General features: G+C 39.0%; 2 protein-coding genes across 2 annotated transcripts in view; both read left to right on the forward strand.

Annotated features, from left to right (window-relative positions):
* Window positions 1-1652: 1652 nt before the first annotated feature.
* On the forward strand, window positions 1653-3810 carry LOC109209169 (5'-methylthioadenosine/S-adenosylhomocysteine nucleosidase-like). The gene is made up of 5 exons (XM_019372377.1): window positions 1653-1926; window positions 2023-2090; window positions 2214-2369; window positions 2536-2787; window positions 3300-3810. Exons 1-5 carry the CDS (start codon window positions 1707-1709, stop codon window positions 3654-3656), a joined length of 1053 nt encoding a protein of 350 aa, XP_019227922.1. The 5' UTR covers window positions 1653-1706; the 3' UTR covers window positions 3657-3810.
* A 6704-nt stretch (window positions 3811-10514) lies between these two features.
* LOC109209177 (5'-methylthioadenosine/S-adenosylhomocysteine nucleosidase-like) overlaps window positions 10515-13055 on the forward strand; it is a 5049-nt gene continuing 2508 nt past the window's right edge. Inside the window, exon 1 of the mRNA XM_019372386.1 lies at window positions 10515-10655. Within this exon, the coding sequence (XP_019227931.1) occupies window positions 10515-10655 (141 nt within the window). The remainder of the gene's footprint in view (window positions 10656-13055) is intronic.

The following is a 13055-nucleotide window of genomic DNA, read 5'->3' on the forward strand; positions in this document are numbered from 1 at the left end:
GGCGTACACCGTGTAAGCTGTGACTCTGTTATTTCTGTGGTATTGTGTAGTTACCTGATCTTACTTGTAGCCATGATATTTCTACCTGATCAAATCTACTTCTGCACATTGCGTGCTGACGTTGGCTGCTGTGTTCGATGGGAGCTGTAGTTGAAGATGTACCCGCGTCCCTATTGTAGCTGCCTCTTGTTCATGGTAGCCTTAGATTATAAAACTATGTTTATGTACTTTTCATACAGAAGATGTATTTACTTCATATCAGCTTTGTAAGTTCTATTCTTAGAAGCTCATGATTTGTACCACCAGTCCTTTGGAAATATATAAGATTCAGATAACTTATTTTATTTAATTGCCTTATTAACATTATTGAAAGTGAATAGTTATTAGTCGGCTTACCTAGCGGGTTGGGGTTAGGTATCATCACGACTAGTAGATTTTGAGTCGTGACACTTGTGGTCTAAAATAAGTCATAGAAAGTGTGGCTATAGATCATCTCATAGTAAGGACAAAATGAGAAAGTTGAAGTTATATGATTTTTTCTAATTACAGCAATCATGTGACAAAAGGAGTATATAATAAGAAATTGGATATTGATAAGATAATAGTAGTGTTGTCATAAACAAACTCAAATAAAACCGGTGGACCCAGGATTTTGTGCAAGCGAGTTAAATTGGAGAAGTCCATAACTAACATAAGCGGTATAAGGCACGAGAGGCAAGTTTTTTTGTCTACTCACAATGTGATCTCATAATAAAATCCTCTTAAAGTCTGTGCTCTATATTTTAAACAAAATTTTGCTTATGCAAATTTATAAATCTAATTTTAGCTAATTATTAAACTTTAACAAAAATAATTTTTGACCAATTTTAGAATTTATTAACTCTGAAAAATTTGATCGATTATAAAATCTTTTTAGCATTTATAAGTAACAGGTTATTATTTGCAAAAGAAGACAATAAGAAAAGAGTTACAAACTAAACTAAATTAACACCAATAATCAAAGAAAGAGAGTTTATATACTAAAAAAATTAAATATAAAATAATAAAAAGAATTCCACCATAAACTAAATTAAATTAAACTAACAAATGACAAATAATTTCAACAAATATATTTGCAAGTCCTAGCAAATTTTATGAAAGGGAGAAGTAAAATTACCTTCTGAGGTAAAATAAACTTCAATATAATTTCTATTGAATTTATGTAAAGAAAATAAACTATAAAATAAAATAAAGAAAACGGCAAAAAATATATTACAAGGAAAATAATTTGATTTGATTGCAAAGACAGTTATATTAGACGATGCTTCTATCTTTATGGGTTTGTTTCCTTTTCTAATTCTTATTGCAATTTATATAAAATAAAAAAAATAAAAAAAAAAAAAGGCACAAATCATGAAAGGGATTTGAAAACACGACCTCAACGATACTTTGAACCAGCTTGAACACGTTTGCAAGAGCAAAACTTCTTTTAAGTGAGTTCAAAAATAATATCTATACAAAATTTACTTTGTTTTAGCCATAATTTAAACATATACACAATATTATTTTTGATAAAGCGGGTTCAGTTGAACCCACTTCTCACTACGTGGGTCCGCCCCTGGCTGTGCGTCTTGATGCAACATGTAATAATTATAAATACATAGGGTTGTTTGGCTTCCCTTCTCAACCTTCAATCTTAATACTCTCTTCTAACCCCTTGTCCCAACATGGCAGTTTCCAAACTTTTTCTTGCACTGTTTCTTGTTTTCATGGTACTAAACCTAGAAAAAGCAAATGGTGAAGCAACTGGAAAGACCAAAAAACTGATTGATATGGCTAATAGAAAAGGACCTTACTTGGGATTAGTCATTCCTAACCTGTTTGAGATGAATCCTCTTCTTCAACACCCTAGTTACAAACCTACTAACCTTACCATTGACTATGCAGGTAACATAATATAAAACCTTATATAAGTAATGCTTAAAAATATATATGTTTCTTTTATTCACTTGCTTATTGATTTTGTTGCTTTAAATATGGAAGGGAGGAGATTTCGGTTTGGATATATTGATAACCAGCCTGTTATTCTGGTTATGACTGGACTTGCCATGGTGTGTATTTTCTCTTTCCTTTTTATGTGATAGTATTAATTACTACTAGTATATATGGACTTGAAGTTGTACGATGTAGGCACGTTCTAATTTTGAGCTTTTAAATTTTCTTTTTGCATTCAGCTAAATGCAGGCATAACAACACAACTGTTGCTATCATTGTTCAAGATTAAAGGTGTGGTGCACTATGGAATTGCAGGAAATGCAAATCCATCTCTCCATATTGGAGATGTTGCTATTCCTCAGTATTGGGCACATACTGCTCTTTGGAATTGGCAGGTTTTTAGCTAATTTTCCATACATTTTAATGGACTTATTGTCACAATACACACACACACACACAAAACGTCTATTTCCAAAATAGAAAAAAATAATCTTTTGTTCTTAATTCCATTTTATTACTGCTGAATTTGACAAACGACAAACGTATATAAAAAAACTGCAGAGATATGGAGATGGCCCTCAGAATGAACTACCCCTTGAAGTAAATGGAGACTACACGAGAGATATTGGATACTTGAAAATTTCCAAATACTCTGTGAATGTGACAAATTGCAACTCACATAACAATCTTCTTAACAACGTTTGGTACCAACCTGAAGAAGTATTCCCTGTATTTGGCACTCCTGAGGAAAGACAACATATCTTTTGGGTTCCTGTTGACCCTCATTACTTTGCAATCGCCAAAAAACTCGAGGTAAATTATACTCCCTGACCAATTACTATTTGGAGAGTCAAATAATTTATTTATTTTTATTTTCCTTTTAACTATTTTAAAATATTAATTAGTGTGACTTTTAGTAATAATTTTTATGTTATTTCTAAATATATAAATTTTATTTTAAAATTATAAAGATTGTATACCCGTCACACCGAAAGTCAAAAATTTTGGCCCTCGTAATCTGAATTGTGTCACGTAAAGCGGACGGGTGGATAGCATTTCTTTTTTAAATCTAAAGTATTTACATTATCAAATTGTAGTGGAGTATGTCGTACAATAATTTAATCGAAATATTTGGATGGTCGCAATAATTATTTGGGAGGGTGATAATACACGTTTTAAATTGCTTGGTTGAATACAAAACTTGACACTTAGCGTTTGTTAATTAATTCGTAAGTAGACTTGATGTTTTTCTCTTTTATTCCTGAAAAGAAAAAGTCTAGCTTAACACGACATATTGTAATGTAATGTGTGTTTAAACTATATAGGGATTGAAACTAGAAGAGTGTATAGACGCAAAAACATGCTTGAGTCATACACCAAAGGTAGCAAGAGTACACAGAGGAACAAGTGCAAGCATATACTTAGACAATGCAGCTTACAGGAGCTTTATCTACAACAAATTTGATGTGAGCCCTGTGGAAATGGAAAGTGCAGCAGTGGCTCTCATTTGCTACCAGCAGAAGACACCTTACATCGTTATCCGTGCCCTCTCTGACTTGGCCGGCGGCGGTGACTCCGAGAACGAGGCCGCCACCTTCATCACCCTTGCTGCTAACAACTCTGTTGAGGTTGTCGTGCAATTCATCAAGCAGTTGTCTTTGACCAAATATCAAGATGCTTGAGTTTGGAATTAATTATTCCGCATGCAGTTAATAATTCATCCTCAGATGAGGAGTAGTTTGATGCAAGTTAAGTTTAACTTTTTTTAAAATGTGTACTACTACGTTACATTCCCAAATAATGGAAACCTTATGCACTGTGCTTAAACCCAAATTATTTTATCCCGCATTACTCACTAAGTACACTTTAACTTTGCGAAAATTCTATTACCCACTAGTCTTATTCGAGTCAATGCCGATAATTATCATCCCGATCGATCAAGAGATCAAAACAAGATTTAAGTGGGAGCACTTCAATTCACGTTTTTGTTTTAATTTCCACGTTATTTTTCTTTTCTTTTTCAAATTTTTTCCACCATGCATCATCTTCCCAAATTAAATTACCAGCAAAACCAACCGATAGATTCTCTTCTCCAATCTTTCAAAATCTAAACCACAAAATATTTCCAAAGCACTTGTATGCCTCCATGCCAATCTTCGAGAAATTTATCAAATGTTCCAACCATTGTCTGGGTAAATATTTCGTAGAATCATATTCGCATAAACATATTCGATAAGCATTGTTCAATCATACAGCTGTTAGACACTTTTGTGATAAATATCGTACATATATGACGTTACTGTCTACTGACAAGAACAGACATTGCAATAATTGACGGGTCTGTATGCATTATCCCTAATCCCTATATTTAACTTATCACGTGATAGTTAAACTAAGCTAGCCTTGGACATAGATTTGTTTGAAACTTGAAAAAATAATTTTTGAAGTAGTTTTAAAAAATAATTTTTGGAAGTTGAAATTATGTTTGGACATGCAATTTATTTGAAAAAAATTTGAAGTTTTGTGAGTGGAAGAACAAGTTTCACCCAAAAACTACCCTAAACTAGATTTTGGAAACTTGAAAAATAATTTCAGAATTTTTCAAAAATAGATCATCAATCTATGAACAAAAAATATTTGAAAAAAAGTTGCCAAAATCTATGGCCAAACGGAAGCTAATTATCATGAAATTTATTGAGACAATCAAGAAAACCTTTTACCTTTTGTTACCATCCTTCTTTTGTTAATCTTTTTCTATCAATGATTGGAATGGTACTTTTTTTAAGAAGAGTCTTAGTAGGTAGTATGAAGAGAAAAAATCTGAATAATATATGTATCTCCACTTTTTTACTAAAGCATGGCATATTCTCGCTTTAATCTAAAATAAGCACTCCAAATTTACATAATATGATTACATAAATAATTCAGATCACGACCAAATTAAACGCATCAAGTTATAAATCCTTAGACCTAATTAAACGCATCAAGTTATAATTCCTTAGACGTGATTTTTCGAAAAGGGATTTTTTCGTTCCTCTACATTGTTTGATACTTTATTACCAAAATTGTCCATATTTTGTTATTTACCCGACCTACACAAGTTTTATCTACAAAATATATACATTTGTTTAAACTAGAGTTCTTTCTGCGCTTCTGTTCCTTATTTAGACGCGGGATTTTGGGGTCGCATATATTTCAATTAGATATTTTACTGACGTAATCATTACACCTTAATAAAGCCAACGTTTTTGTAGAATGTTGCTATTACGCCGATTTTCTGATTATGATCGCACCATAATCAATTTATTTTCTTTGGTTTTCTCTATTTCCTCTGATTTTTCATAAATGAAGGTTTTGAAAAACATAATTGCAAATAATTAGCTATGATTATATTGAATTTCGCGACATAAAGTCAAAATTAGCGATCATGCTTCAGCTACGTCACGACCCAAAATCTCACCTGTCGTGATGATGCCTATCTCAAAAATAGGCAAGCCAATAACCTAAATAAATCACAAGAATCCTTTAAGTTTGAAACGTAATATTCTGATTTGATAGAAAATCTCACAATTATTGGTACAAACACACTCCCAAAACCCGGTGTCACTAAGTACACGAGCATCTAAATGATAACAAAGTCTGACTAATAAAATATTGTCTTAAAATATAGAATAGTACAACAACTGAAAGGAAGAGAGAGTCAAGGTCAGCGGACGCCAAGCAGTTACCTTGATAGTCTCCAACTGATAACACTCTGAGATCTAACAGTCACCGTATCCGGAAGCACCTAGATCTGCACACGAGGTGCAGGGTGTAGTATGAGTACAATCAACTCAGCAAGTAACAATACTAAATAAAGAGCTGAAAATAGTGACGAGCTTCATAGTTAAGTCCAATTTCGGTAATTTCCACATAAGAAAGTAGGCATGCTTACAAATTCAAAAATTAAGGCCCAAACAATAATTTCATATCTAGTTTGTGTAACGATCCAATCGGTCGTTTTGAGCATTTGCACTTCGCTGGTAGTTTGGGGGCACGAGTAACCCTTATGATGTATTAGGACTTATGTGCAAAATTTGGATTCATTCCGAGTTTATTTGACATGTTACGGTGTTAGGTTTTGGAAGTCGAAAGTTCGAAAGTTCATTAATTTTGATTTGAGGTGCATTTCGTCTTTTCGATATTGTTATGTGTGTTTTGAGCCTCGAGTAGGTCTGTATTATGATATGGAACTTTTTGGTATGTTTAGACGGGTCCCGAGGGGCTCAAATGAGTTTCGGATAGGTTTGGATTGTGTTGCGCTCGTTTTTCTTACATTTCGACGTCGTTTCTTCAAGCATAAATGGTACCACATTGAACAAATGAGCTCCAATTTCTGTTTTTATTGAAGCATTAGATCTGTATAGTAATTACGGAGCCATGGCAAAAAGAATCATCAAATTTGGATATCGTATGATGATTTTATGGTCATTTTACTAAGAATTGGGTTGCCAGATTTTTCAGATTAATTACGAAATTGCCACTGCTGCGTATTTAATAATCTGCACTATTCCAAATATTGAAACCAACATATCTCCTTCAATATAAGGTCGGACCGTCATCAATAAAGCCAAGGTCGGACCTTCATCAATAAAGCCGAGGTCGGACCGTCATCAATAAAGCCGAGGTCGGACAGGCCAAGGTCGGACCGTCATCAATAAAGCCAAGGTCGGACCGTTATCAATAAAGCAAAGGTCTAATTAAGTAAAACTGATAAAGCTATACGTCATGTTCATGTTAAAACTGAAGATAAAAAAGTTTTTAATTTTAAGTTACTCTTATCGAAATTATGCAAAATAAAAATAACAACAACGATTGAAGAACATTTAAGTAAAAATAGAAAAAATAATCTTTTGTTCTTAATTCCATTTTATTACTGCTGAATTTGACAAAAGACAAACTTATATAAAAAATAAAAAAAAATAAAAAATCTGCAGAGATATGGAGATGGCCCTCAGAATGAACTACCCCTTGAAGTAGATGGAGACTACACGAGAAATATTGGATACTTGAAAATTTCCAACTACTCTGTGAATGTGAAAAATTGCAACTCACATGACAATCTTCTTAACAACGTTTGGTACCAACCTGAAGAAGTATTCCCTGTATTTGGCACTCCTGAGGAAAGACAACATATCTTTTGGGTCCCTGTTGACCCTCATTACTTTGCAATCGCCAAAAAACTCAGAGGTAAATTATACTTCCTGACCACTTATTATTTAGAGAGTTAAATAATTTTTTTAATTGTAACCTTTTAATTATTTTAAAATATTAATTATTGTGACTTATAGTAATATTTAATTTTAAATATATAAATTTTATTTTAAGAATTTAAAGATTGTATGCCACTCACACCCGAAAGTTAAAAAGTTTAACCCTCTTAATCTGAATTGTGTCACGTAAAGTGGACGGATGAACTGCATATTTATTTAAAATCTACAGTGTTTACATTTTCAAGTTGAAGTGGAGTATGTCGTACAATAATTTAATTGAAATGTTTGGATGGTCGTAATTAGGGATGACAAAATGGTTAAAAGAAAACAGTTAACCATATTATCCACTAAAAATGAGTTGGATAATGAACTTTTTAAAAACGGGTCAAATATGGATAAGAACCATATTATCCATTTAGAAAATGGATAACCAATGGGTAACCAATGGATAACCAATGAGTCTAATTTTTACATTTGTAAAACCTCAAATTGGGGGTTCCTCAAGTTAGGGAGACTAAGAATTCTCCCAAAAGCGATCATATGCAAGAAGTCATGGATAATATGGTTATCCATAGTATCTGCCGGTTAACCTGTTTTTTATCCGTATTAAATATGAGTCGGGTCGGATAATTTATCCGTTTTCGACCCGAACCATATTCGACCCGATACGCCCGTTTGCCACTCCTGGTCGTAATAATTATTTGGAAGGGTCATAATACACGTTTTAAATTGATTGGTTCAAGATAAAACTAGACACTTAGAGTTTGTTAATTTGTTGTAGCGTAGAAAATATCTGAAAGGATTTTGTATTCGTTAAATATTAGAGAGTAATAAAAAAGAAAGGGCCCTGTTGGCGCTTCATTAGTCTTTGATACATGATAAGTACTTTAGTTGAGTAACTAATCCCCCTCGCCCCCGCCCTCCTCCCTCCCCCCTCTCCTCCCCCCCCCCCCCCAACCCCCAAACACCGACGTCCCTCCTCTCAATATACAGGAGATGATTATTATTGATGTCATTTTTTTTCTAGGTACATTAGATACACTTGAAGTGGACGATAAAGATATATAACCCTATTTCATCTTATATACTAACTCGTGTCTGCTATAATTAGGATACTCCATCCGTCTCAAATTATGTTACTTTATATGAACTTTGATAAATATTTAAAAAAATATTTTTTAATTATATTGACATGACAACTGCAATTTACAGTAGTTTTCGTATAGTTTTTGAATATTTATATTTCAATTTAAAAATATTGTGTTGATCTAATCCACTAATTAATTTCTTTGGCTCAAAAGTTAGCAATGTACTTTGTAAGCTAGAAAACAATCGAAAGTAAGAAAAGGGTAAATCGTAATCAAATATAATAAACCTAGAGATGCAAAGATGATATTATTGTTGTAGATTTGGTATTGCAAAGTGATAATATGAACTTAACAAGATATGTTCGTTTGAGGTAGAGATAGAGAGAGAAAGACAGAAAATGAGAGAGTTGTATTAGATCCGAATCCTCCTTTTACAATGTGAAGGTCTCCTTTATATAATAAGAGACCTTCCTCGAAAAAATCAAAAAGTTACAAAGACAGGTAGCGTCTCCCTGGTGAAGACACTGAGTCCTAAACGATGTCGCTTTTGTCCCCGCGTCCGAGTCGTACCGCTACGTTAGTCGGCGTACACTCACTGGGCGTACCCTCTGGCGTAAGGATGCTGACGATCAAATTTGACCCCATACAGTTAGTCCCTCCGCTCGTTGGAGACGCATTCGGGGGGCGTCTTCGATGGGCGGAAATGCGAACCTCGGCTTAGGAGAATTTGACCTCGACCAGGGGCGGCAATATGAAGGAGGTGAAATATATGACGTTGTAGAGCCACTGACGCGTGGCTTCCTTTTTGGAATGACGTCATCGCCTGTATGCGTCATTATTATATTTGCCCCCGAGGCGGTTCAGAGGGTGATGTGACATTTTGGTTTCCCGCGCACGTTTTGAATCATGACTCTTCGATTTCTGCGCAGCTTATCCCTATAAGTAGGAGGGAGGTTCGATTCGATTCACCTTTCAAGCCTTCAGAAAGCATTTTCCGATTTTACTCCTTTGTCTTCCTTTCCTGTAGCCGTTATTTCGTGAGGGACTCTCCCACTTCTGCTGAAACCACACTTCCTATCGTCAGTGATTCGTTTCTTACGTAATATAATCATCACAAAACGTGGACAGAGTAGTAAAAAGGCTAAAGATAATGCCCCGTCTAGGGTTCCGCCATCTTCCGGTGGTGAAGGGGAAAAGGCGGAGAAGGCCATTGTTCCTCTCAGTGTAGACAACGTCCTTCTGAAGGAGATGCATGTTCGCAGGGATTTTCCAACTAAAAGCCCAGACCTTCCCTGGGAGCACAGCGTTTTATTACAATCCCACTTAGATGATCTTCGAGAGACGCATCATATTCCGGACCACGTGGAAATGGTTCCGGCCGGGACGGACTATGCCAATGTGCACCGGACTGGATACTGCACATTCTATGAGTACCCGTTCTTGATCGGTTACAATCTTCCAATCTACCCTCTGACGGAGGAGATTTGCCGTTTTTACAATGTGTGTCCGGCTCAGCTCACTCCTTACACCTTGAAGGTGTGCCGTATTATGACCACTTATGCGGCAGGGCTGAGTGCAGCGTCTCGATCCACCACCTCTTGCAGTTATTCAGCCCTGGTTACCTGAGGGGTACCATGCTACAATTAAAAAGCCGTGGCACAAGGGGCTTGGTTGTCAAAGCCGATGATAAGCCCAACCGCCGCTTTTGGCGTAAATATTTATACATCAGGACGGAGCACCTGGTGTCAAATCCCGAAGGGTTCCCGGAACGATGAATCCAGAACGTAAGTATTTCTACTCGTAGAATTCAAGACTGCTTGCGCTTTTGACCATACGGCCATTGTAATTTCTTTGCTTTTCTCCTTTTTTATTTATCCGCAGTGAGGGCTTCTCCACCCCTGTCTACTGATGACAGTAAATCATGGGTGGAAAGAATAATACCTTATGCGGAGGAATACCGTACCTGGGCTGCATTTCTTCAACAGTATGGCCCGTCAGGTAATTCTTTGGCTACGGTTTGGGAGTTCCCTACGTTCTTGTCACCTGACTTATTCGCGTTGGCAGGTCGGAGCGCCCTAAGAAGAAGAAGAAGAAGAAGAACGTCGTCACCTCACCTGGGGCGGGGACTGACTCTGAAGATGGATACATACCCTGTGGCTCGCCCAGTGATGGCGCTGCGGAGGTTCCTCAACCGCTGCCTATGGCGGCGTCCACGAGGGAAGCGACTCCTTCAATGCCATCTCCACGGGCTATGGAGGAGACTTCTGAGAGCGAGGAGCCGCCGGAAAGGAAAAGACGCCGGTTGATAACCGGCAAAGGGCTAGCCGCAGAAGACGAGGGGGCGAGCGAGCCCCGTCGGGAGTCAAGGCCAGTTTTTATGGCATATGCCATCCGTTCCGGGAGGTTGGCTCCCCAAGGGGGGGCGCTTCTCGACGCCAGCCCAACACGTATTCCGGAGAGCGGCTCGTCGGGTACCGTTGGAGAAGCGGGCGATGATACCGAGAGGGTGGGCCCTGAGGCCGCCCAGGCGGATGCAGATGTGTTAACGCGGGGTTCGGCCCGTGTGGGGATGACAGCAGGTAGATCCAACCGCCGAATTTTGATCCCAGGAGGGTATAACCTGTTGCAACACAGCGAGCAGGCCGCAGCGGATATGACCCTGCTATGTGCGGCCGCTGAGCGTGAAATGTTAAAAGGGGTTAGCGACGGGGAACTATCACAGAGGGTTGCCGGCGCGGCCTTGCAGGTATTTTTTCATTTTCTTCATGCACCGTAAAGTAAATTTTGATGCATACTGACTTGCCTTTCGTCTTTTTCCTCTTCTTTAGACTCTCATCTTGGAGACATCGAGGGGGCGGCGAGCGCAAAGGAAGGCAACCACCTTTAACAAGGTGGTAAAGAAATATCGGCGGTGCCGCGTTAAGCATCAGGCGCTGGCGGACCTACTCAAGCAGGACCCGGAATTTCGGGTTTTCCGTGAGGGTTTGGAGCAGTTGGAGGCCCAGCTGAAACGGAGGGTGGCCGAGTTGGAGCAGATCGACGAGCAGCTGATGACCGCCCTGGCTCGGAATATTGAGCTGGAGACTCTTCTCCAGTCTAAGGAAGAAGAGTTGGAGGTTGGCCGTGGGGTAGCGGCGGAAGCTGCTGATTTGCGGATCAAGGTTGCCGCTATGACCGCCGAACTCGATACCAAGGCGGCTGAGATTGAAGTCCTCAAATGGACTGCTGCACCAAGGCCTGATGAGGATGCGCATCGTGAGGCGCATGACATGTGGGTGTACGCCGAGGCCAGATTGGTCGTATTCGAGGAGTTCTTAGCTGCGGGTCGAGCTACTGAGGCGGAGGTTCAAGAGCAACGACGCATAGTCCGTGTCGCCCGTGAAACTTGTGGGTATAGTTCTGATTCCCCAGACCGGGCAGGCTATAACTCCGAAGACGTCAACCGTCTAGAATTCGGCTCTTGGATCTCTGCGGCCTATCAGGCCGAGGACGGCGATGGACGAGATGGCGATCCGACGGGAGGCGGTAAACAGAATGGCTAAGCCCCTTAGGACTTGTATTCATTTTGTTTCGCTGTATTTGGAGACGAAAATAGGTCCTTTTGTACATGTACTTTTTGATGATAATGGAAGTTATACTTTTGCTGTTATTCTTTTCTTTCTGTACCCTTTATTTTTGGCCTTTAATATTGTTGATGGCCTTAGCCATGTGCGTAACTTCGACTGTTGTCGGGTCGTTTTACCCACCGCAGTCGAATCTAGGTCGACCGTTGGCGGCGATGGCCTTAGCCATAATATAATTGATGGCCTTAGCCATGTGGGCGACTTCGACTGTCGTCGAGTCGTATACTCACCGTAGTCGAATCTAGGTCGACCGTTGGCGGCGATGGCCTTAGCCATAATATAATTGATGGCCTTAGCCATGTAGGCGACTTCGACTGTCGTCGAGTCGTTGACTCACCGTAGTCGAATCTAGGTCGACCGTTGACGGCGATGGCCTTAGCCATAATATAATTGATGGCCTTAGCCATGTAGGCGACTTCGACTGTCGTCGAGTTGTTTACTCACCGTAGTCGAATCTAGGTCGACCGTTGACGGTCGATGGCCTTAGCCGTAATATAATTGATGGCCTTAGCCTTTCACACATTGGAGACGGCCGTAGCCTTTCATACATTGGAGATGGCCGTAGCCTTTCATACATCGAAAATGGCCGTAGCCTTTCATACATCAGAGATGGCCGTAGCCTTTCATACATCGGAAATGGCCGTAGCCTTTCATACATTGGAGATGGCCGTAGCCTTTCATACATTGGAGATGGCCGTAGCCTTTCATACATCGGAAATGGCCGTAGCCTTTCATACATTGGAGATGGCCGTAGCCTTTCGTACATTGGAGATCAAGCTAGTCCGGTCCCTTTATCATGTCGGCCTGGAGGTCGTAAGGAGAGGTTGATATGATAAACTTGTTTCGCAAGTATCTCCAAGTGTCCCCTCTGCCGCCTCGCTAAAAACCTCCCCGAGAAAACCCAATTGGGACAAAACTCGGGTAAGGGAAAAAGAGTACGACTCGGGAGACGTCTTTCAGAAGTGGAAATACTTGAGGTGAGTAACGTTCCAGTTGTTTTGAAGTGTTTTCCCTTCCATTGTTTCCAACTGGAATGCGCCTTTGCCGGCTACTGCTGTGATTTTGTAGGGTCCTTCCCAGTTGGTGCCCAGTTTCCCTTCACTTGGGTCTTTGGATGC

Source organism: Nicotiana attenuata, unplaced genomic scaffold, assembly GCF_001879085.1.
Source record: "Nicotiana attenuata strain UT unplaced genomic scaffold, NIATTr2, whole genome shotgun sequence".
In the NCBI taxonomy this organism is placed as follows: domain Eukaryota; kingdom Viridiplantae; phylum Streptophyta; class Magnoliopsida; order Solanales; family Solanaceae; genus Nicotiana; species Nicotiana attenuata.